Genomic DNA, 25,312 nt, shown 5'->3' with positions numbered 1-25,312 from the left:
CCATATGGGAAAAGAACCTGAAGAAGAATGAATGTATGTGCATGTATAACTGAATCGCTCTGCTGTACACCTGCAACTAACGCACTGTTGTAAATCAACTCTACTCCAATAACATTTTTAAAAAGGGTGAGCAGAGAGGGGAGTCAGCGTTCACAAACTCCTACAGCAACGCGGCAGAGTGCTTGTATGTGTATTGAATCTAATGATAAAAAGTTATGACATATTCTTTTTCCAGTTCATTTTTTCCAATAATTTATTCTTACTGGATTTTACAAGCTGGTGATCGGAGGGAGCTCTTTATCATGGCGAGTTTCTAGGACCAGTTTCTCTTTCATTTGTGATTGGAGGGGCTGTAGCCCCGCCCCTGGCTCCCTCACTGCCCCTGTCGCAAGCTTGCATTTCAATCATCCTGGGCATTTTTTATGGATTTGAATAGGAAAATCTTACTGACATATACATTCAAGAAGGGCAGAGTTACATTTCCATATGAATACAAGCACATAGGCACCACGGCTGGCTACTTGCAGAAGGATATTATCCCAGCTACTGCGCGGAATGAAACGATGATGTATTTTTATACTGAAATCATATACTTTTTCCCTTAAAAGTCAGGATGAAATCTTCCACTCACGGATAGAGAATGCTTCAGCCAAGCTGCTTCAGAAAATAGCCGTGTGTGAACCTCCTTTTCTAAAGGGGTGCACTCTCCCCTCCAAGGGCGCTGTTTGATGTCCCTTTGCAGGCTCAGGACGGCCGCCCCTCTTCCTCTGTGGGTTGTGGAAGATTTTCTTCTAATACCTTAGTGCCCTGGGTTGGGAAAAACAACGATCGCCTCCTAAAAAGCTTTCTGTTGCTGAACCACAACAGAGGGTAGCTATTCTTCGGGGAAGGTGCAAAATTGAATTGGGTCAACTCAAGACCTCACCTGGGCATCTGAGCAGCTCAGGCCCCAGACAGAACTGTGCTCTGAGGCGGGAGCTCTGAGTCTTTTCCTGCCCTTGTTGATGCCATTTAGTAACGAAAAAAGGACAGAGGCTGTACGGTAGCAAGGGGGCCGCAGCCTGCAGGGCACAGACAAACTCAGGCCACCACGATCCCTGGAGGCCAGGCGAGAAGGATGCTTACAGCCAAGGGCAGGGAGGGAGAATAAGGACGTGTGGGCCAGAGGCAGAGGATGAAACACGGGATGCCAGAGGGACAGAAGGATGAGGCTGAGTGAACCGTGTGTGCGAAACCGTATGGAATCCACTTAGCGTCGATGGAAATTTTATCTTTAGTAGGAGGAAGCTTTCTAAGTGTGTAAGTAACTTTGGTTAACAAAAAAAGCAAGCTCCCTGTGAGGACCAGTGTGTTCAGAAGGGCCCTCACCTCGCCTGCCCGCCACTGGAGAGCGGGGACAACAAGACGGCCGTGGTCTACAGCCAGACCTGACCACGGCCCCAGGGACAGCCTGCCTTTCAGTGCACAGGTGTTAACACTCGGCACCCTGTCTGACAAAGACGTGTGTCACCTTAGAAGATGCCTGTTCTGAGAAGGACGTCTGAAAGCCTGCCCTGAACTGTGCAGTTTTCAAGTGCAGCCCTGCTCCTGCCGGTGTGACATTTCATGGTCAAGGACAAACCTTGGGGTATTCCTTGCATCACATGATTTACAAAACATCCAGCCGCTGGGTTTGCTGGGGCCTGGGCACGACCTTCTGTGTAGACTGGGGACTTGTCCGCAAGCGGGTGACCCCCTCTCTGCTGGAAACGGTCTCTGCTTCCAGCTGCAAAACCACGGACTGTGATCGACCCTGAGAAAACCAAGAGCGCGAAGCTCTATTTGGAAGTTTTCTTTTTTGAATGTAATGGAGACGTGAGCAGAAATAACCAACATTCTGCCTGAGTTGGTTTTTCTTTTAAACATTTTATTTCAAAGGTCAACAACCGAGAGGCAACGCCCGAGGAAACAGGTGGTTAGAAAACCATCGGAGCTTGTCTGGATCAATGACAAGATGCCACGTATGTTCCCTAAGCTTCTGTAACACATCACCCATTTCAGCAAATAAATCCGCCCCAGTGCTGTGTCACCAAGGACAGGCCCAGGTCTGCGCGTGGCGTCACGGGGGGAGACAGAGGGCTGGGCTGCGGGCCCGGCCTCACCGCGTCCTCCCCGCGACCCCACCCGGGGCCAGTGGCTTCGGGGCCCTTGGGGCTCTGGTGACGGGAACCCCCGGGGTTCTGGGGCGGCCGTCTGTCCTCCAGTCTGTCCACAGGCTTTGACGGCTTCACTGCAGTCCACCCTGGACCGTTTCCGGGTGGGTGCAGAGCAGGGGGAAGTGCTGGGGACATCTTTTGGGTGACATGATGGGTCTGAGCTCTGTCTTGGTTTTGATGCAGGTGTCAGCTCTGTCCTTGCAGAGGTGTCTCTGCGGTCCGCACCCCGACTGCCTGCAGCATCCTGACTGTCCCCCGGCACGTTCCTGCCATCTGAGCTCCACCCACTTGGACGTCCCGCGCTGAAATACCTGAGAGAGACCGAGGCTCCCCTGGGCGCTGCACACCAGTCCCGGCCGCTGCCACTCAGGATGCAGAGGGGCCACCCGGCGCCCCGAGGAGCCAGCTCGTGGGGCTCGGCGGGCGGCAGCCAGCACCGCCCACGAGCTGCTCCACCACTGCCGGGGAGCTCCACGGCCCGGCTGACACAGTACCAGGATTTCTCAAAGTGGCTTGTGTGTCTTTCCCAGGTGAATGTGCAAAAGGCAAGGGTAAATCACTCTTTTCAACACAGGATCCTTTATTTGAACTCTTCCTTGAAAGACAGTTTGTGAAGGACTGGCCCAGCCTCCCTCCACGGGACTCGAAGGGTCAGTGCTCCTTAAACCTGCAAGAGGAGGGTGAAACAGCAGCTGGTCTCCCAGCCTGCAGCGCTCAATTCACGCCCAAAGCGCAGAGCCTGGAGCTTCTCCCTTCCTGTCCCGAGGCCTTGGGGACAGAAAAGGGGAGAGGACGCAGGAAGCGGGAGCAGAGCCAGGCTGAGCCTGGGAGCTGCTATGTTTGTCTGAAAGCTGCAGCTCAAAGAGCAGAAAAGAGGTAAATTTCCCGCACATTTTTTCACTCCATTTTGAGGAGAGGTTGCCGGGATCGTACCCACACCAGGTATTGATTAGGAAAGGAAAAATGAGCGTGAATGAGGCGTGCAGTGCCAGGGACCACGGGTGAGGTGTGGTCTTTTAGGAGAAGCAGGTGTGGTGGCAGACAGGCCGGGCTGACGCTCAGAGGCTGAGGGGCGCAGGGGGCAGGGCGCACTTACAGAGCTTGGTTTCCCGTCGCCGACCCCGGGCAGCTCAGCTCCTTGTGTATGAGGCGGAGCAGGAACTGCACCCAGAGCAAAGACAAGGCCACGGTTACTGCTGGGAGACCCTGCGGGTGGTGCCCTGCTGGCAGCGGGAAGGTGCCAGGGCAGCCCCGCCCCCCGGGAGCCCAACCCAGCGGGCGCTCAAGTTCACCGTGTCTGCGGCTCTCCCGTGGGGCGCTGGGGACCAGCTGCCCACGGAGGGACCTCTTCCTCAGAACGTAAAGAACTTAAAAGCCTCAAGCAGAGCGGTGGGAGTGCCCCGCACAGCTGCCCACGGGCCGGGTCCCAGGGCAGGGCTGCTGGGCACCGAGTCCCGTGTGTCACTGGGAGGAGGCCGTGCTCCTGGGAATAACGCCCTTAGGACAGATTCCAGCCAGAAAGATGTCTGTTTAAAATGAAATCAGTCCAGTCATAAAGTGTCCAAATGGGAAAAAGACAGAGAGTGAGGACAAGGTGACCCATGGTCACGGTGACACTGGGGGAGACCAGGGTAATGGAGGACCAGGCGAGGGTCCGCAGCCAGCAGCACCGGAGGCTGCCCGGCCACCCTTGGAGCAGCTCTGTTCCACGGGGGAGCTTCTGCGAGAGCCCGGGCCCTGCCGCCTCAGGGCCTGCTGGTCGCCCCACCAACTTCTCAGACGTGACAAAAGCGGCCGTCTGTGTGCACTGCCCAGCAGGGAGAGGTCCTCTTGGCCCCAGAGCCCGCGCAGGGGGCTGCAGCCCCGTGTGACGGGGGTCAGAGGGAGAGGGGAAGGCCCGGGGCTCGGAGAGCAGGGCCCCAGGCGTGATCACAGCCAGACAGTCCGCAGGCCCCCAGAGTCACCTGCCGGGTTCGTGGAGGTCCAGCCTCAGACGTGGAAGGAGGTGAAACTGGCCTACAGACCCCAGAAGAGAAGAGGCATGTCTGGTCTTTTTTTTTTTTTTTTTTTTTGCGGTACGCGGGCCTCTCACTGTGGTGGCCTCTCCCGTCGCGGAGCACAGGCTCCGGACGCGCAGGCTCAGCGGCCATGGCTCACGGGCCCAGCCGCTCCGCGGCATGTGGGATCTTCCCGGACCGGGGCATGAACCCACGTCCCCTGCATCGGCAGGCGGACTCTCAACCACCGCGCCACCAGGGAAGCCCGTGTCTGGTCTTTAAGGCTGAAAAGACTGTCCTCAGTGGAACCACCGAGCCGTCTGCTGGCTGTCCTCGCTCTCTCCTGCAGCGATTTTGGCTGGAGTCTCTCATCTGACCTAGCCGGTGCCGCGGGCTCGCAGTTATTGTTTGCCTGTTATGTGTTTTCCCTTTCGTCCTTTCTGACATTTCAGGTGTGTTTCCTGTAAGTAACTGGAGTCGGGGTTTCCAAGCTAGTCTGCCGTCCGCTGGTGACCGCAGACCCGGTGGGGTCCTCTCCCACACCCCTCACTCCCAGCTCTTTTCTCTTCAACGACTGCTTCGACCTCAGGTTCTCCAGTTTCTTCCTCTGGGACTCCTGCTGGACGGTGCCGGGCCGTCTCCTCTGAGCCTCCAATCTCTATCTGCTCCCTAGTATTTTCCAGCTTCCCCTTTCTGGGCTCATTCTGGATGACTTCCTTATACCTGTATGTCACCAGCTCCGTCTTTTTTAGTTCTTGTTCTTTGCACGTGAATTCAGTCCCTTCTTTGCCATCTTTAGTCATTTTTTTTCATCTTTTTTAAATTGGAGTCTAGTTGATTTAGTGTAGCGCCAATCTCTGCTGTACAGCAAAGTGACTCAGTTATACACATAGAGACAATCTTTTTTCATATTCTTTTCCATTATGGTTTATCCCTGCAGGTTGGATATAGTTCCCTGTGCGCTACAGTAGGTCCTTGTTGCTTATCCATCCTCTGTATAATCGTTTGCGTCTGCTGACCCCAAACTCCCGACCCTTCCCTCCCCCACTTCCCCTCCCCCTTGGCCACCAGAGTCTGTTCTCTATGTCTGCGAGTTTGTTTCTGTTTTGCAGATGGTTCATTTGCGTCATATTTTAGATTCCACACACAGGTGACATCATATGGTATTTGTCTTTCCCTTTCTGACTTACTTCACTCAGTATGATCATCTTAGTAACGTTACAAGTGTTTATTTTTACGGTTTATGCGATAACCCTTTTACCTGCCGTTCGGGGGTCTGTGTGTTGTGCCTGTCACTGCATCACAGCGGGCCGTTCCCTACTGTTTCCTGATTTGGGAGTGTGAGCTCATCTGCAGCTGGGTGTTAGAGGCCCCACGCGGCGGGGGGTGAACTTTGTTCCTCTCACATGGTTTGGGATTTGCTTCTGCCGAAGAACCAGGTACATCACCACCCTAGAACCAACTTTACTTAATGTTTTGTAGGTGTTCCATAACATTTACATAATGCTAAGTTAAAAAACGGGAGGTTACTGTAAGCAGGTCCATGGCTAAAAGTTCTCAGGGCAGACTTGCCCCCAGCCTGGCGTGTGGGCTGAGACGGCACGCATCCTGGCCGTCTTCCGTAGCAGCGTGCAAACGTGCATGCTTTCACCACACGCAGGGACCCCCGACGGTCCGGGCTTGACGAGGGGTCTCCACTGCCAGCTCCGCATCCTGGGCCAGCCCAGCACCGCGCCTCTTAGCCCCAGGGCTGTGGGAGGGGAGGCATAACCACCCAGCCCCTCAATTCCTGAGACCGACGACTCACCCTGGCTGCTCCAGCATCAGCCTGGGTACTTATTTTAGTTGTCTTTACATTCTGGGGTCCTGGGGATATCCTTTCCTTTCTTACGAGTTTAGCTGTGCTTTAAAAGGAAGTTTAGTGTATATATTACTTGGTATTCCTGAAATTGAAGTGTTTTCAGCCTTAAACAGCCATAACGATGGAAGTTTCACTGCTGCTTGGCGGAAATGATCTGGGGACTTAATTGAAGAGCTGCTTTTAACACCTAACAGGTTCATAAGTTGAGAGTCGGTATTTGATTCTGTATGAAATGGGGGGAGCTGTGTCTTGGGGCTTCCGGGAATGAAAACATAAAGGTTTCATTTAATTGATGGAGTTGATATTTCCAAGATCCTCAACTCATTTGTAATGGGATCAACATTCGGTTTTCCGGGTGACGCGAGAGGAGACGGTAGCTTCAGGCCTGGGCCCCTGCGCGGGGTGACCGGTCGAGGGGCGCGGTGGCCACTCTTGCAGGTGGCCACTGCAGGGCTGTGCCGTCGGGACCGGCCTCCTCCATCCCGGGGGAGCCTCCGACCTGCGCATGCAGGAGGGGACAGACGCGGGGCGCAGAGACCGCAGTGCTCAGTGCTGCATGGGCGGCCCCGGCTCCTGTTCTGAGCTCTAGAACAGTTTGGGTGCGGGAACCAGCTGCTTCCCCAGTGCGGCCGGCTGGGGGCAGGAGGGGTGTGGGAGCAGTCACGGCACCGGGTAGGAGGCCAGCTAAGTGCACCGTCCCCTTTAGCCCCCACAGTAAATCCCGTCCCTGGTGCCGTTATTCTGCCCACTGCACAGGTGGGTGCTTCGGAGCAGAGGGGCTCAAGAACCCGCCCGAGGCCCACACGAGCCCCCTCTCGGCCTCTTTCCCAACCTGCTGCTGCTTCGGACATCTGTTTAAACCAGAGAAAGGGCCTAGGACCACGAACATTTAGGGGTCTGTCACCGGCCCAAACTCTGCCAAGAGCCGCAGGAAGAAGTGCCCCCGGTGTGTGGCTGACAGCCACAGAGACACTCGGGAAAGCTGCCTGGCTGGAAAGCAAGATGACTCACCACTAAGGCACAGGCGTCTGCAAACACCAGCATGTAGAACACGTTGCTCCACCCCGACGGGGAGAGGAGCCCGGCCAGCAGTGGGCCCAGCGCTGCTCCTGGAACGAGGCAAAGGGACACGCGTGGCGCTGTGTGCAGAAAACTCTGGAACGTGACCACCCAAAATACCCAGGCCCAGTAAATATACAGGAAGGTGCTCGACACCTTACTCCTAACTTAAAAAAGCACGTTAAGGGGACTTCCCTGGCGGTCCAGTGGTTAAGACGTCAAGCTTCCACTTCAGGGGGCATGGGTTCAATCCCTGGTTGGGGAACTAAGATCCCGCAAGCCACGGAGCATGACCCCAAAAAAGAAAAACCACATTAAACGCTAAAATTTCACTCTCACCTGTCAGACTGATCAGGGATAAAAAAGCCTGGTACTTGTACTGGTGAAGCAGGATTGGTCCAAGCTTTTTTTGGAGGCAAATCTAAAAATGTGTCCTCACGTTACAATATCCATTCTTTTGACCCAACAATCCCATTAAAAAATTATTATAAAGTAGTCAGAACCTAATGCACAACCTTAGACATTCTTATGCTATAAAAATATGTGGTTAAATATGAATAAGGTTCGTAGATGTTAATACTGTATCACTGTTAACTTCCTGATCCTGATCATTGTACTGTGGCTATACCAGGAATTCCTTGTTTTGGGGGAATACACGCTGAATACATAGCTATCGGTAAAAGGGGCAGCATGTCTGCGATTTACTCTTAAGTGGTTTGGGAAAAAACATGCACGTGTACATTCATAAGTATACACTCGTGTGCATGCGTATGTGCCCATGTGTGGGTATGTACAGAGACAGAGAAAAGAGAGAGGGAGGGAGGGAGAGGGAATGATAAAGCAAATATGATTTCTTTGTACTATTTTTGAAACCTTTTTGTAAGTCTCAAATTATGTCAAAATAATTTTTTAAAAAATGATAAAACAAAAGAAAGCAAATATTCCTCAAAATATCCAGAAATATCTGTTTAAGAACGTTTGTTGCAGCAGTTGTTTATTTTCCTAAGAGAGACTGGAATAAGTTATGAAACGCGTGGAGGATGGCTCAGTGGCTCGGAACAGGAAGAAGCGTGGATTCCCACACTTCCCACCAAGTTCCTGACTGAGCTTTAACCTCTGAGAGAGAGGTTGATGAGGGTCTTTCCTACGTCAGACGTGCTAGTGTTAAGCGTTCACAAAGAGCGCTTACTACTTTTATAATCGGAGAAGCAATTGTGTTTTTTGAAAGTCACAGAAGGACTCCAGGTCAACGTGGACTGTGCACACGTGTTTCTCTCTTCCCTCCCGAACACCCCAGGATGAACCATAACTGAGTTAAAAAAAATGAAAACCCACAAGGAGACGGGTGGATGAGAGAAGGCACTGCTTTTGAGGATGGGATTTAAAGGGCGTGACTGGCATGGTTTTCCTTGCTCACGAGAAGGGGCCGGGGACTCCCAGCTCAGAGCCAGACTGCCCAAGTGCACGAGGCAGGGGCGGAGGGGCGGTAGGAGGAAACGGGATCTGCCTGAGACTCTTCTATAATGAACGGCTAGATACGACCCTCCGGCCCCTCTGACCCCAGGTTTCTCCCCTCAGCATCACTACTCAGTGATCACCCCCCGACACCCACACCCCAGGAGAGCAGAAGCTTAACCTTGCCTCCCAGTGGCAAGAATGCTGGCTGTGAGGTCACACCCCTGTGGGTCCTGGGGGGGGGTGGGTCTCCTCCTCCTGACCCCAGTCGGACCCCGAAGACCAGCAGTTGACATGCGCCCCGTGCAGAAAGGGCTGCTGACGAGTTCTTAGTGGCTCCGTCTTAAATATGAATATATGATGGGATGGCCAAGGTTCACCCGTGTAGAGGAAAAAGCCTCAACGTGAAAGCAGACAAGCCGGGAGGAGGGGGAATCTGGAGGAAATAAAGAAACCGTGGAGAAGAACATTCCCCGGAAAATGTCATACCCCCGGAGAACTAACAGAAAAAGGAGTTGAATCATGCGAAACTCCCACTTTTGTGTCTGAAAACCATCCAGCTTCAGCAATTTCACAGCATTCAATCTCACAACACTGCGTCCAAGAAGAACAGGATGCACTGAAAGGGCAGGATGACACTAATGAATATAACATGGTGATGCCTGAAATTAAAAGTTCAGCACGGAAGTTGGAAAGGAAAGCCGAGAACATCTCGGAGAAAGTAGAGGAGAACAAAGACATCGTCAGGCAAAAGGAAAAAAGAAAACTGAAGGATGAATCCAGAAAGTGAAACATCCAACTAATGGGTTTTCTAGGAAGACAAGAAGAGGAGAGGAGACTTGTCAAAGAGAAAACACAGCACACTTTCCCAGGGATGCAGGGCATGTGTTTCCAGACTGGGTGGGCCCCAGGTGCCCAGGGCATGGGGGATGCAAAGAGGCTGCAGAGGTAAAGTGAGCCTGGGGGCCTCCAAGAGGAAAGACCAGAGGTCAGAGGTGGAGGCCTGGGCTAAGGGTGACAACGGGCTTCTCTGTGGTGACAGCGGGAGCTAGAAGACACTAGAATTCTGGAGGAAAAGGACTCTGGGCTAGAATTCTATACCCAAGGGAGAGACCTGAACCCAGACCCCACAGACTCCCGAGCCCTCAAATCTGCCTCCTGCAAACTATTCCTTGGAAGCTACTAGGAGACGTTTTCCACCAAAGAGGAGAACACGGGGTCTAGGAAACAGGGGTCCACCGTGGCCAAGACATGAAAGGGGCTTGCAGGAGGGCAGTATAAGCAGCTCTGGGATGAGAGCCGTGTCCTAGGCAGAGCACAGGGGTCACGTGGCTGCAGGGCCCCTCGCAGGCTGCCGGCCACGCTGGAGAGGAAGGAACAGCCGGGACAGAAAAGTAAACAAAAGGGAAAACAGGATGTTTGTTACTTTGGGGAAAACCAAAAACGTGCATATTAAGGGTGTAATAGTTAAAGTTTATTTCTGGGCTCAAGAGTGAGCGATGTCAAGCAGTCAGGATGGCTGGGGAGGACGAGAGGAGGGGCCGTGGGGAGCAGGGGCCCCAGCTTCCTCACCAGGAGGACAGCAGACAAGGTGATGGATCAAGAGACGTGTGACTGTGTGTGTGGGGAAGACGGGACAGAATGGTCGAAAGCGATGGCTTCTAGGAAGAGGGGGCGGAGGGGGCGTGGGCAGGGGACTGTCACTTTGCATTATAATACGTTTCTAAGACTACTATCTGGTTTCTAAAGTAACAGTGTGTGTTACTTTGAGAAAATAAAAATTAACTTGAAGAAATTCAGGGCTCTATTTAATCGCCCTGCATAAACATAAAGAAACAGCCAGCCTTGCAGCCCACCGGGATGCAGTTCTCAACCCTGTGAACGCACCAAACACGTGAACTGGTGTCCCTGCAACCGTCTGGCTCTGGTGAATTGAGAGAAGGCACCAGCTTGTTCACAATTAGTCGAGCTCTGTCTCCGTTGGAACCAACATTTACAACATTTAATAAACACATCAGGGTAAACGCCCTTGTGAACAGAATTTCTGCTGGAACAGTGTGCATCTCTGCCTGAGCCTGGCTTTGCTTCCATCTACTTGGGCAGCACTTAAGCAGACAAACAGTGGGGGAGACACAGTGGTGGACGTGCCTGCCTGCCGTTTCCATGGCGACCACCTCCTCTGTCCCGGTGCACTGGGGTTGCCAGAGCCCGTGGAGTCCGAGGCTCAGCCAGACCCAGGATGCAGGACCTGCAGCGAGTGCAGAGGCCGGGGATGGTCTGAGTTGGCCTCTGCCCTCCTTCTGTGAGGGGTGACAGGTGTCCAGAGCTGGGCTTTGGTTCCTCCTGCAGCTGAGAGCCTGCCCCCGATTAGAGACGCAGTCTCTACCCTGGGCCAAGAACTTCTGCTTCCCTCTTGTTTTGAGAAGATCAAGAAAAATGTGTTCTTTAGGCTACTTCATAATTTCCTTCTTTTTAACCCCCCATCTTCTGCTTTAAAATGCAATCAGGGCTGCCGGCCAAGCTCCCAAGTTGCTTTCAGAAAAGGGTGTCACAGTGGGCGCTGGACTGACTCAGACAGAGGCCTCTGTGGACAGGAGGTGGAGAGGATGCGGCCGGGTCACACAGCCCCTCAGAGCCGTGCTCAGCCCAGGAGTCTCCCGACAGCGCATCTTCCAGGCTGTGGGAAACTTCTCAGGGGCCATGTGAGCCCGGGGGGGCGTGCTGGCAGACGCGGACACCCGTCACACGGCACGGCCCCCTGCCCGACCTCCCTAACCCCAGCCCTGTACCCCGGCTCCCAGGAGGCGCCCCCGAGGGGATGTTCTCACCGAGAACATCAGGGTGGTGAGACCAGCATCACAGTGCGGCCCTGTCCCGGTGAGCCGTGAGGGCTGAGGCCTCTGCTACCCGGCCCCTCATCTTCGAACCCGACAGCCTGGATGGGAGACCGCCCCGCCCACCTGCGCTCTCCCGTCTTAGAGCCACCGGGCAACTCCTTCCTCACCCACTTACTGAGTGCCTGCTCCATCCCAGGCACCGTCCCGGGGCTCAGAGTACAACCGAGAACGAAACAAACTCCTGTCCTCCTGGGGCTTCCATTCAGATGCAGGGAGAGAGGACAGTACAGAGCAGACAGGTGGACGGTGCTCCAGAGGAGGGCGGGCCAGCGGGGAGAGGCCCTGAGCCTGGGCAGGGAGGGGTCCGCACGCCCCAGACAGGGTGGACCGAGGAGGGCCCAAGGAGAGGCCAGTATTGGGTGGAACTGTGCTTGCAGAGCCGCTTCTGTCCGGCAAGCGCTTGGTTTACTGCTACAGGGGTGCTCCAGACGCCCCAGGGCCCCTCCCCACCTGGCCTGCCCCCTCTCTCAGTGTCCCCCTACTCCAGGGGCCTGGGGCAGCAGGTGACACCTCCGCAGCGGCCAGCGGGGCCACTCCAGCCCACCTCCCAGCTCCAGTCCCCATGTCTCCAGAAAGGGGCCCTCACCGACACAGCAGCCCGGGGCAGGCGGCTCCGGGGGCTTGGCGGGAGGGGTCCCGGTCTGTGTGCTCCTCCCAAGAGGCTCAACAAGGTCACGGACGTTGCTGTCAGCCTTCTGACTCACGGGTCAGGACAGGCTTGCTGTTGACCAGCTCCCAGCGGCCCAGCTCAGAGCCGTGAGTTGCTCCTTTTCCCTCCAGAATATGCCACTGCATTCTCTCCAAGATCCTTAACGGGGCTGGTAACACTCGGAGTCTTGTGCGCCACGAGACCCGCCAGTTCACCTGTCATTTATATTGACATAAGATCCTATCTCCCTTGAAAGACTGTGAGAAACACTCAGTGGCCCAGAGGCCCGTGGGCCATAGTCTGCTCACCACCGGCTTGGAAGGAAACCTGGGTCCACCTCCTTTCAGACCCAGGAAACCTGGTTTTGCCAGCCACGTGCGCAGGTCTCCTCTGGAACCATCCGACCAAAGAGGATAGGCAGGGCCAGCCGCCTGTTTGCTCTGGGTTTGCACGCGCTTTTGATCTGCTCACATTTTAGGAAGACCAGCTGATCCTGACATCAACAAGGCAGCTGGAATCCTGGGCGTCTGTTAACTAGGATGTGACCATGTGTCTCCCCTAGGGCCACAGTGATGGGCTAAAAGCATCCACGTACCTACAGACCCAGTTCCGTCAATGATGGCGGTCACGGTGGCCAGGGCGTGGGAGTTTCCCTTCAGACTTTTATGAGTCCCCTAGAAGAGAGGGAAACACAAATGTGAAACACGTCCCAGCAACAGCAGAGGCAGAAATAAACCTACACCTCCTCTATGACAATTCACCCAAATCCCTTTGCAAAGCAAAACGGGTATTTCCATCAGAAAATTTAAGTTCTGTTCCATCCCAATCTCACCTTGGAAAAAGATGCAAAGTTTCAAGTGCTTTCAATAGTAAGAACTCATCAGAAATACTTGTCCAAATATATTCTAGTTTGAAAAAGGTCTTAGAATTCTCTTCAGTAAGCAAATCTTTCCTCGGCACTATCACCGAGGCACCGTATCGGCCAGCGTGGAAAATGAAAAGATGAATATGGTGTTCGCCCGGTCCCTAAGCTGTACCAGTGCTAATGCCTGCGTCCGCGAGTCTGCCTGGCGCTTTCTGTGCCGTGGCTGAGACGCCTCTGCAGTGTCTAATTAGTGGCAAGTGCCCGGGGACGGGTAACAGGGCAGGACCCAAGAAACCAACGGAGGGGGCACAAGTCCTAAATGAAAAACCAACAGGACCTCTGGTTTTCAGAAAGCACACGTACAGGTTTGGGGGGAAAAAAATCACAAACTGAGTACAATAAAAGGAAAAAATAAAGCAGGAAAAATAGTGCCTGGAAGCCTAAAACTGTACAAATAAACCAAAGCTTGTAAAATACAAGTGCTTGTGTGTGTACGCAGACATCTACAGCATAAAATAAAGCACACACACACACACACACACACACACACACACACACACACACACACACACACACACACGACGAGTTAATCCCCCAGGATCCACGTCTTCCGGAATCTGTGAAAGTCCCTCCTCCGCCCTCTAACTCCATGAGGGCAAACACGCTGCTGGGCCGGTGTACACCCTTCCCGAATTCTCTGTGCTCACACAGACAGGAGCTTGGACACGCTTTGTAAAGGCAGTTTTAGGAGCCGTCTGTCAACGAGAGGGTGGGCCAGAGCCCTCGTGGGGACGAGGAAGAGAAAAGCACCCCCTCCTTCCTCTTCTGCTCTCTGCTCCCCTGTCAGCACAGGACTTCTGGTTCTGCCTGGAAGCAAAGAGCCTGGGATGCTGACGACAGTGCGTGAGGGCAGGCTGGTGGCTCTATGAGGGCTGAGGGCCAGGCAGACGCACCGCCCGCGGCCCTGAGAGAAGGGGACGCGGGAGCAGGCGTGGGGACTGCAGAGACATGGGCTTGCTGTGGTTTCTAAACGGGAGAGTGAGCTGGAGGCTGGTGGCTTCTGGGTCTGATGCAGAAAGGACTTGAGAGACGCCGAAGTGAAGAGGGGGCCACTGGAGCTGGCAGGAAAGTTCAAGGGCACTCGGGAGCTGGCTGGGGGAGGGGATGCAGGACCACATGGCTGAGACGCCCGGCCGCCCTGCCCACAAGTCTGTAAACCACTTCTGGGGAACTGCTCGTGATTTTAAATACGCTTTTAATTTTAGAATAGTCTTAGAGTCACGGAAAGTTTGCAAAGAGAGAGCAGATCGTGGCAAACCCTGCTGCCACTTTCCCCTGTGTTAACACCTTACACCTTTCGACTGTGTTCATCATGATGAATGACCCACTACCGATGCAGTACTCGTGAAAATCTACACTGGATTCAGACCCCCTGGGTTTTTACCTCGTGTCTAATTTAATCTCTCTCTGTCCCAGGATCCCACCCAGGACACTGAATAACGTTTAGTCCTTGTGTCTCCTGGGGCTCCTCGTGGCTGTGACAGCTTCTCAGACTTTATTTCTGGGACTTTCCTCGTTTCTTGCGATTGGATGGGGTGTGGGTTCTGGGAGGGGGACCACGGACGTGAAGGGCCGTGCCCGTCACCTCTTACCCGGCATCCCTGCATCGACATGACGCGTCCCTGCTGGCGTTGATGGTGACCCCTGGTGGAGGTGTGGCTGTCAGGTTTCTCCCCTGAGAAGTTACTCTATTTCCCCCTCCCCACGCTGCCCTCTGTGGGAGGACATCCCTGTGCACAGCCTGCCCCTTAGGAAAGGGGAGGTGCTCTCCCTCCCCCAGGGCAGAGGACCTGCATAAACCCTTCTGTGCAGGACACTTGCCTCTCCTCTCCCGTCTATTTATGGAAACTACCTTCTAACAGGGGATTTTGTATTTCAGTGCAGTGTGTCCTTCAGATGTCCGCACGTGGCCCCTGCATGAAATTGACCGTCTTTCCTATCAGGTGGATGAGACAGCCCTGCTCTCTCAGGGCCCCTAAGGTCGACAGTCAAATGTTATCTGTAAGAAGCCTCCCCTCCAGGGAGAACTGGTCAGGAGCCCCCGTGGATTCCAAGGCCCTGGGTGGCCCTGCCGTGGCATTCACCACCCTGCACCGGAACCATTTCTTTACCATGTTGGCCTACTACCTGGAGTGTGTCCTCCCAGGGCCAGGACCCCACTGGGCTTGTCCCTAAAGTCCTCAAGACCAGCAGGGGGCTGGGCACAGAGGGGGCACCCGGGGTGGGCGGGGCTCTGGGGCACACGGCCACCAGCCTCCGGGGCTGCCAGGGCAGCTCAGAGGAGCGAGCCAGTTGCTGGCTTCGGACCTCGGGCCTCAGACCGTCTCAGCCCACTTGTTTATGGGACGGGACTGCCATGTCCCCTTATTTGCTTCAGAAGACTCTTGGCATCCTTACTGGTCATCTGCAAAAGAGTGCTTATAGAAACAGACCGTTTTACTAACAGAGACCACTGAGTCATGATGGACGGAGCGGCCGCCCCGGGCAGCACCTGGCCCCGGCTCTGCGCTGAGCTGCCCTCACTCACCAGGTCGGCGGAGACGGCGGTCGTGATCAGTGCGTACGGCCCGCTGACCAGGGCCCCGCTGAGGAGCAGCATGGCTGCGGGAAACAGAAACCGGGAGGGGGGTTCAGCCAGCAGAACAGGGCCCTGCGGGAGAGCCTCTACCGTCTTAGCTACTCCTAGGTGGGCATCCCGGCATCACACACGGGTCGGGACGCAGGCCGGTGAGGGGAGTGGCCACTGCTGGGGCAAGTGTCACAAACATCCTCCTTCAAACTTGCCCTGAGATGTCTCTAATTTCAATCACACTTCCCAAAGATCCAAGCGCCGTTCAGAGGACCTGGTCCCCGCCTGCTCAAACGTGACGGGCAGCGGTGTTGTCAAAAGCCAAGAGGAACTGAGAGCCCCGGCACCCGGGCACAGACGTGATGCGGGTGAGCGCCTGGATGCCACCACCAGCCACAGCCTCGTCTGCAGCAGACAGGGCTTCCTCTCTGCACCCACAGCTGCACAGCCCAGCTCCGCATGGGCGGGACCACCGAGCTCATAACCTGTCCCCTGGGCTCACTTTCCCAGACCATCCCCTGGTTCACATTCCTCTGTGTGGAAGCTTCTGGACCGAGGGGTCCCAGGAAACTCCATGGCTCCTTGAATCAGGAACCTGCCCTGTGGATAACTTTTAACGGGGTCCCTGCCAAGCCCCACTGCTGTCACGAGACAACAGAAGAAGCAGTTACTCAGCGTCAGAGCCATAATTTGATAGCGCTCCTTGCAGGAAGTTAAAAATAGCAACCGTGCCCAGAATGGCAGCTGACAGAGCAGCTAAGAGGGGACGGTGCCCCTGGGCTGCTGATGCTGGGGGTGCGGGTCCCCGCAGCCCCGCCTGCTGCCTTCCGGGGCACGTGCGGCTTCTCTGACTGCCTCCTGCTCTGGGCGCCCAGAGCTTCTCACCGCCCCAAGCCCAGGGGCCTGCACCCTCCCACGCTGGCCCTCAAACCTGAGGCCTCAGGTCTGGGAGCAGAAGTGTCTATGGGCCCCTCCCATCTGCCCCCCCATCCCCCAAGAGGGACACAGGGACAATTGTAGCTACGTCGCACAAACTGCTTCTTTGTTGATTTTTAAGTTTCATTTCACAAGGCTGTGTGGACAAAAAAAAATGTGTGTGAAAGTAAAGAAAGGCCTCATAGACTCACCGATGGTGGCTTCTAGACCCATTTTGCTGATGGCAGAGAATACGTAGAGCTGTGAACGGTGTCAAAACCAGAGAAAGACAAAGGTTTACTACGACTAGCTGAGAGATTACCCAGGAATGTGTATTTCTGAAAAGTGATTCTCAGGCAGCCAACCAGACAGTGGAAACCCCTAGAAAGGAAGGAAGGCCACGCCGCCCTGGCAGGCTACCCAGAGACAGGCAGCCAGAGTGCTCGGCCAACTGCCCCCAGGCTTGTCCCAGACACACAGGGTCTGATCACCCTGTGAGCTGGGAACCCAGGGGGGTGGCCCCACTCTGAGCTCCCAGGGGAGGGGCCTGGGTTTGGGGCAGCTCCCCCTGAGCTCCGTGTCCCCTCCCAGGCTGTCTGTCCCGAACACCAGGGCACTGATTGGGGTTGAGGTGATGCCCGTTCCCAGAAACCAGAGCCCTGAGAGGAGGGGGCCCGGGAAGCTGGCGTGTGTGCTGCGGGGAAGACAGAGAAGCTGTTTGCAGAGGCGCGGGTGCCCTGACGAGGTTGGGGGCTGGTCTCACCGTCGGGGCTGCGAGTAGGAGCATGATGCCGCAGGTGGAGGCCCTCTTCTCCAGTCGATCGGAGATAACACCTGCCAGGATCCCACCTGCAAGGGAGAGGGAGGGTCCTGAGGGGCGTGTGTGGCCAGGGCAGGACCCCGAGGAGAGGAAGCAGGACCCGTGCTGCAGCAGCGGCAGGAAGAGAACGACCTCCTCTCTAGACCCGTTTCCACAGCCCGTGAGCGGGAAGCCGCCTCAGCGCTGCTGACCCGTGACCCGAGGGCACCAGGTCTAGGGGTCAGCTTTCAGGCTGGCCTCAAAGCCCCTTTGCCTGTGAGGGTCCTGACACCGCCCGTCTGTCGCCCACATGAGGCGTGCCCTGGTCCCCAGGGAGCACCGCTCACGGCCCAGGATGGGGAGGGACCTGCCCTCAGAGGCCTGGCTCGGGGGCCTCCTGGTTGGAAGTCCACTCCAAGAGCGCGCGGGCCACGGGCGTTCACGCAGCGCTGCGGCGGTGAAGGCTTCAGTCAAAGTAGAACAAAAATGAACTCACCGAAGATCCCGCCCACATCAAACAAGGTGGAGAGCTCCCCGGCCTTCTTGACATCGAGGTGATCTATTAACGTGACAGCAGGGCGTCACCGCAAGCACGTCGCAGCAGCGTGCGAGCCTCACACAGCGCTCTTTTGTTTCAGAAGCATGATTTAAACCAGGCAGCAATTAGATCCACTATCAGATTAGTGTCAAGGCAGTAATTACAGAGGAGAAGGAAGAAAGAGTCCGCTCTGTGGGCAGACACACAGAAAGGATGGAAACCGAACACTCTTCACCTAAAGGTGCGGATTCCCCTGGCTCCGTCCAAGCAACACCCAGCCTCTGCTCTGGGTCCCCCTCGGGGCAGCCGTCAAGTCAGACACGGCCCGAAGGCGAGGCAGGGCCTGTGGGGCACCACCTGGGGAAGGGGCTGGCCGCAAGAGCGCCCTGGACACGGACCACAGGACCCCCAGCTTTCAGGCCGGGGGCGGCTGGAACCTTCTCCTCCAGAGGAGGAGACCGAGGTGTCCTCACGCTCAGCTCAGGATCCATCGCTGGACTTAGCCTGAGCTTCAAGCTGGATTCCGGCTGGCCAGCGCCTGGAGGTGGAGCCTCCGGACCGTGAATCAGGTCCTGCCCTTCCTAGAGGCCCTAACGGCACATACCGGCAACTCTGCTCTTCTCAAACAATCCCTCGGACGGTAAACGCGGGTAGTAACTCACGATGTGAGCCCCTCGCAGTCACAGGAGACCGCTGGGGTGGAAGGCGCAGGGCCGGCCTATCAGGCACCCATGTGTCTACACGGTGTGCGCCTTGCCTGCGGTAACGAGTGGAGGTCGCTGGCCCGGGAAGGAAGCTCCCTGCTAACACGGGGTGGTGCCCTCGCCGCCTCCACAACCTCCATCCCCGAGAAAGTCAGCCCTGCGGCCTCGGGCTCACATCCACCTCTGCGGCTCCTACGACACTGCCGGGAGTCACTGGTCTGTACTGTGGAGCCCCCATGTCCCAAGTGTCTCCTCTTTCCACGTTCGCTAGAGCCCGCTCCTCCGGGGGACCCTGGTTTCTTCACTTTGTCCTCACGCTCCCTGACCCCGGGGCCCAGAGGGCTCGGGGCCCTCCTTGACCATCCCTGTCCCTTTAGCCGCGGCTGCGGCCCCTGCACAGGACCTCTCCCCGGAGGAGCTGCTGGTCCCTGCCCATCTTCCCGTGCGTGAGCGCACGGGACAGGGAGTGGGCGTCACTGCGGGGCGAGTCTGCTCTGTCAGAATCTCCGGCTTCAGCGCCTGCTGGACTGGAAATGCGAGACAAACTGTCTGCTCCCCAGAGTTAGAGCTCATCTCCAGGAAGCAATTTCCAGGCCAGTTACTCAGCCTTTCTTATCTCAGATCCCTCAGGCCTCTGCTCCTGTTCACCAGCTGCTGTGACCCAAAGTCCGACGCAGCCTACATTAAAAGTATGCTGCCCCAGATAGGAAGAGCCCCATGGAATTTGTAGCCACAGCTGGGATATACCGTGCCAACCCTTTAAACCCCATACAGGTTATCATTATGGCAATGAAACGTTGCTGTCTGAATTCTTTTTGTCTGTACATTTCTACTAATCATGTTGTTTGATTCAAAAGCATCATGCATCCCTTTCCTTTCCAAGACTACAGACACCAGTGGATAAAAGGGAGTCCCGGTCACAGACCCCGCACAGAACTTCCCAGCTGTGATGCTAGCAACACGTACTCACCTACATTTGTGATGTACAGTGGAAGCCAGAAGAGGAAAGTATAGCTGACCAACTTGGCAAACAGTAGACACAGAGAGAACTCTATCACGCCCTGAAAGAGAGAGAGAGCAGGGGTTCACCCCGAAAGTGGACTCAGCAGGTTTGCTGAAATATGCAATAGAATTACACAGCACTTCATTCCCATAAAAACAGGCCACATCCTGGGTCTGGTTTTAGCACCTCCAGATGCACGGATACTGTACTGCTGTGGAGGACGTGAGGTAACTGGAGAACTGACCGATATGGACTCTTACCTTTTAAGGTTGAAATTCAATGTCTTTACATCAGATCAGAGTCAATAAAAATACTACTGGTTTAATTCTCACACCATATCTCTCTGGAACTTAGCTATTAAAGGGGTTCTCAAAGGGCACAGATGTCGTGCAGGGCCATCTAGTTACTGAGTATTTACTGGCTATTTCTTTCCCCCTAAAACTGAAATCACTGCAAAGGACAGAGATCTGGAAACACACAGCACAAACGATTCCTACCATCCTGTAAGATACACAGGCTACCTCCGCCTGCCTGGGACTAAGCAAGCTAGTGGGAAACACCCACGGAACCAGGCAGAACCCTGCAACGCCCCCTGCCCGTCCAAGTACAAAGGCCCCTGCATGCCCCTGCCTCTTGTTCGTAGAGAAGCTGAAGTTTCCCAGGCCTCCCTGAGTCACAAGGGAATAGGCTTGAGCTGTTAGTAACCAGGAGAACAGAGTCACAGAATCTTTCAGTAACTGATGCACATTCCCGAGTTGTTTTACAGATACTGTAACTGCCACCAGAGGCAAAAGTTGACTGCGTGGTGACCAGACTGTAGCCATGACACAGCTGCTGCATCTTCAGAAGTACTGGACCTACGGTTAGCACAGTTCTGAGAACTGGCCTCAAGAGAATGGGATTAACACTACTGCACATAATAATCTCTGTCTTTGTGGGCATCAAAATATTGGGTTGACAAAAAAATTCATTTGGGTCTTTCCATAAGGTGTTATGGAAAAACCTGAACGAACTTTTTGGCCAACCCAATAACTGTAGCTTGTTCTGCATAAGCAGGCAACTAAAATTGTCAGCAGAGAGGTGCCCCATGTCAACTTCTCCCACTCTGAGAATATGGCATCCTATGTCAGCATGAAGAAGTTATAGAAGATGGACCTTCCCCCATGAACTCATAGAAATGGGATGATGTTCTGACAAGCGGGATGTGTCAGCAGCTTTTGGAAGGAAAGAGCTCTCTGCAGGAGATGCCCCTTCTCTCGTCACTTTAGCAGAGCTGTACTGTAACTAACCTTAAACCAGGCACCCCCATGGTCTACGCGTCTCTGGCCTAAGTACACCTGTCAAATCTTTTGATTACACAATACCTTGCCTAACCTGTTGGTTCTTTCCTAGATCAAAGAAGTAAAAATGAAGAAGAAGTAATTAACATCAATGGATGACCAGATCTCTTCCTTAGCTTCCCTGTCCGTAAGCCTGTGAACAAATTGTGTGAACAAGATAGCATCTAAAGAAAGATCACAAGAAGTCAACAAGCCTGCACACAAGCCTGCACACACTGGGGGATGGTGACAACTCTGACCCCTTATCTCAGTGATTAACTGAGATTTCTTCTCCTTTTCTCTTTAAAAACGTTCATGGCCAAGCAGAATCTTTGGAGGTGGTTTTGGGGACATGAGTCCGCCTTGTCCCCGGTTGTCAGCTTTTCTGGTTAAAGCGACTTTCCGTTCTAACCAACACCTGCCTCTCGAGTATTGATTTTCGAGGGCAAGCAGCAGAACTGGAGTTTGGTTAACACCCAAAAGGGAGACGTAGATCTCAGCGAGGACACAGGTTTGGAGTCTCACGGCTACTGTGAAACGCTTGTTTGTGTTCCATCTTATGTCTGCGTTTACAAAGAGGTGGCCCTTGTGAGACAGTAAGTCCAGATATCACTTGGGAAATTTGAGTGAGAAATCAGGTAACACTAAGGTACTGACTCCCTCCCCTGCTCCTCCCAGGTTATACTGCATAGTTACGAACATCCCTCGAAACTAGGCAAAGCACACAATATGCAATTCATGGCAGTGCCTTTGAAATTAAGCAAGTTATGTTTTCACAGTCAGACCCAGTATGAGGGTGTGTGTGGGTGGGGTACTGCATGCTTACCATGTGCCTGGCGTTGTGCTTACTGTGTAGTTAATGATCTCATTTGATCCCCAGAACAGCATTAAGTAGTAATTCAGGTCCTGAGCCTGTATTACAGTGAGGAAATGGAGGCCCAGAGTGGTTAACACCCTTGCCAGGCACACCCAGCTCGTCTGCAGCAGGGCCAGGTCAGGCCAGGCCAGGGCTCTGAAACCTGTTCTCTCCACCACCCCACTTCTATTTATAGCGTGCACCCTACTTTTTAGCAAAAGTATTTGAGGTGGCTACACAATAAGGTACAACAGAAAAGTTACTTGTTGTTATTAGCAACATTTAAAAAATAACTTTTTAATTTAGAACCAGCATGTCCTCTGGCCAGCCCACAGAGATGTCCAGGCCTGGCCTTCAACATTCTCTTCCGGCAGGAAACCGGCAACAGGGTCCTCCACAGCGCACACTGGCAGAAGTTTCTGTTCTAAAGCCGAAGTTCTCAGTTCTTTCGTTTGTGGGCCGTGATTCTAAGGCTCTGGGTGGACTGTTTAGTTTCCAGCTCCCACACGGTCGCTACGGAGCTTCTGGGTGCTCTCTGCTGGTTTTCCCCGAGGCCAGCGTGAGGGAAGCGATCTTGCTGTATGAGACCCACGTCTGTTCCCCTGGATAGGACCCAAGGGCAGGAGCCCAGGTGTTTCTGAGTGTGGCCCATGGGGCCGTCCATGCCGGCCCCCAGGGGCGGGGTGTGTTCCCTCCTCTCATCCTGCCTCTGTTCCTGGCTCTGTCTTCAGCACCCTCCACGGCTCCCCGTCAGCAGAACACAGCTCCTCAGAGCCCTCCGCATGGCTCCCCAGATGCTCTGCTGAGGGAGCCCATGAATTTCGTATACATACTATACACGTACAATATATTTTATAACTAGTAAGAGGCTAACACAACTCTGCAGCCTTATTCGTTCCTGAGCTGACCTGTCTGCAACTTCTGGTTCATGCTACGGATTTCTAATTTATGGATTACGTGATCTGGAGAATCACGGATTTCTCTTTTTAAGCTTGGTTATCAACAGGCCAGTTTCTGTTCATAGGGAGCATAAATGCCCCCTTTTGAAACTCTCCTGGACACGTGTAACTCACGGGAATTTTCAAGGCCCCTACGAAGCTGATGGCCGCAATGCCGCCGCCGTCTGCCGGGAGAACGACCACGTGGTTCTGGTGGCCGGAGCGCTTTCCATCCGACAGCAGTAAGCACTGCATCTCTGGGTCCTAGAGACAGATCCCGTAGAAACGATAAAAGAAAAGAAAAGAAAAGGTGTCACCAGGTAGTCTGCTTGGTTGAGGTGTGGTAAGCTGCCCCACTAAAGGCCTTGGGGAACGCCTTGGGTGACATCTGCACTGTGGCCATTGCTTTATGACCATTAACATTCACGTGGTTTTGGGAAATACTAACTAAAAACACACAAAATCCTATCCTTTGACCCAACAATTGTAGGACTCTGTGAAAAATAATTTGGGAAGTGGAAAAATACTTATATGATAAAATTAATGTCACACCATCATTGAGAAAAATTGCTAAAGTACATCCATATAAATATCTTGCAGTTGTAAAAAAAAAGTTTGTGAGATTTGATGACATAGGAAGGTGCTTATGATACATTAAGTAATAAGACATCATTCAAAAGCACATTTTCATCACGATCTCAAAGAATGTTTGAATATGTACCTCTGTAAGTAGGTAACTAAAGGACCTATTTATAGGAAGAAAGAAGCTAAATTCTAAACCGACAATGGTTATCACTGAATGGTAGAATTACATGTAATTTGTATGAAATGTCGATAAATTCTTTCCATGATCCTGTATTTTTTAAGGAGTTCACAAAGGACATACATAATCAAAAACAATATTATTTTAAAATTCATAAACAAATTCCACTATTTCATAAATTCTGATTCCAGACATCCCTAAAGGACAAAGTTTATCTTCATTAGGGCTTCCCTGGTGGCGCAGTGGTTCAGAGTCCGCCTGCCGACGCAGGGGACGCGGGTTCGTGCCCCGGTCCGGGAAGATCCCACATGCCGCGGAGCGGCTGGGCCCATGAGCCATGGCCGCTGAGCCTGTGCATCCGGAGCCTGTGCTCCACAACGGGAGAGGCCACAACAGTGAGAGGCCTGCGTACCGCAAAAAAAAAAAAAGTTTATCTTCATTAAGACAAAGAACTGTGGTCCTCAACTCTGGGTGGGATATCAAGTCAGAGCAAGGATGATCTAAAAGTGTCCTTCGTGAGTGCACTATACAGGTCAAGGATTGAAAAAGCAATGTTTCTATGTATATTGGACTTACCACAAAACCAAATAGGTTTTATTGTACTTATCTCACTATAATCTACACGAGTTAGATTAAAAAATGCAGTTAAATTAAAAAAAAAAGGCACTGCATTGCGGTATCCCACTGTTGATATTAGAATTCTCTTCCGGTAAAAGACAGAAATTGGGCAACAGGCTGGCAGGTTACAACAACCGCAGCCCTACGGGCCCTGAGCACGCAGCGCCTCAGCTCTCGGGCAGCAAGGGCTGCATCACCGAGAAGCCCAGTGCCCGCCATGACTCAGGCATTGAGAACCGGCCTTTGGTGAACATGGTCGCAGGTAACCACGTGCTCTGATGTTTCAGGACGCAGAACATCCTCCTGACGACCATTCCGCAAAGGTATATGAAAACTGAGAATTATGATTTGCGTTTGGAAATAAAGTTTTCTCTCATGAATTACGCCGGCTGCCCAGTGTAGGAGATGAAATCTTTAGTTCTCAACCCTGGCATCTCCTGGGGGCTCTGGGAGACCCCAGTGCCCAGGCTGTACCCCACACCGAATACAGCAGTCTCAGGGGCAGGCCCCAGGAGAGCCCGATGTGTAGTCCAGGCTGAGAACCACAGGACAGACTTCTTTAACACTAGGTGGTCTGACTGGTAGACCATGAAATACAGCCAGATAAAGAGAAAAAAGAAAGTCAAGAGACTCTGCTCAGCCAGGACAGTAGTAACTGCAGGTCCAGCACAGAAACCCACCAGGTCACAGCCCTGGGTCAGCACCTGGCCCTTCCTTGCTCTGTAAACTGGGCTGGTTTAAAGCCCTGGTCCAGCCCCTCTGCTCTAAGCCACGAGCAGCCCCTCAGGCAGGCAGGGAAGGCCCTGTCTTCGTTGAGGATGGGCCTCCTGCTCACACCTGCTCATCCTTTATGCACAGTCTGGGGGGTGGGGGCCGTCCCAGCCACCCAAGTCCAGTCTTTTGCAGTGTCTGGAGGAGACAGAGGGATGCGTGAGGTCATGGCGGGTTTTCCAAAGCAAATCAGGAGAGCGAGGCTGCCTCTTCCTCGGAGCCAACAGGGACCTGCTGGGCGGACAGGGCAGGGGAAGCGGTGTGCCTGGAGCCCCCGGGGGATCTGCTGGGATGGGGAGCCCTCAGGGGGCTGGGGGCTTATTCAGCTGGGGACCCTCCTCTGAGGTTTATACATGCACAGAGTGAAAGGGCTCCGTGTGATAGAGCAAACGCACACGGGGCGTTTGCACGGATGACGGCTCAGCCCTGCCTCACCGCGTGCCGGCCTCAGATGGAGTCGCACTGGCGCGCCCGGTGGAGA

General features: G+C 53.9%; 1 protein-coding gene across 10 annotated transcripts in view; it reads right to left on the bottom strand.

Annotated features, from left to right (window-relative positions):
* Nucleotides 1-1,885: 1,885 nt before the first annotated feature.
* SLC37A1 (solute carrier family 37 member 1) overlaps nucleotides 1,886-25,312 on the bottom strand; it is a 68,091-nt gene continuing 44,664 nt past the window's right edge. For 6 of the 10 annotated variants that reach the window (XR_009540823.1, XR_009540822.1, XR_009540821.1 and 3 more), the window contains 11 exons: nucleotides 22,815-22,943; nucleotides 19,534-19,624; nucleotides 17,818-17,880; nucleotides 17,286-17,371; nucleotides 16,735-16,783; nucleotides 15,566-15,639; nucleotides 12,709-12,787; nucleotides 7,065-7,162; nucleotides 3,488-3,721; nucleotides 3,292-3,356; nucleotides 1,886-2,862 (listed from right to left, as the gene is read on the bottom strand). Coding sequence is in view for 3 of the 10 variants with exons in the window: in XM_060150981.1 (XP_060006964.1) it covers nucleotides 2,847-2,862; nucleotides 3,292-3,356; nucleotides 7,065-7,162; nucleotides 12,709-12,787; nucleotides 15,566-15,639; nucleotides 16,735-16,783; nucleotides 17,286-17,371; nucleotides 17,818-17,880; nucleotides 19,534-19,624; nucleotides 22,815-22,943 (750 nt within the window). In the remaining 7 variants the exon portion in view is untranslated. Of the gene's footprint in view, nucleotides 2,863-3,291; nucleotides 3,357-3,487; nucleotides 3,722-6,126; nucleotides 7,163-12,168; nucleotides 12,329-12,708; nucleotides 12,788-15,565; nucleotides 15,640-16,734; nucleotides 16,784-17,285; nucleotides 17,372-17,817; nucleotides 17,881-19,533; nucleotides 19,625-22,814; nucleotides 22,944-25,312 lie in introns of those variants that run through there. The other 4 variants (XM_060150981.1, XR_009540825.1, XM_060150983.1 and 1 more) reach the window with 4 other exon arrangements.

This window comes from Lagenorhynchus albirostris, chromosome 5 (assembly GCF_949774975.1).
Source record: "Lagenorhynchus albirostris chromosome 5, mLagAlb1.1, whole genome shotgun sequence".
Taxonomy (NCBI): domain Eukaryota; kingdom Metazoa; phylum Chordata; class Mammalia; order Artiodactyla; family Delphinidae; genus Lagenorhynchus; species Lagenorhynchus albirostris.
This window is presented reverse-complemented; position numbering and strand designations above follow the sequence as displayed.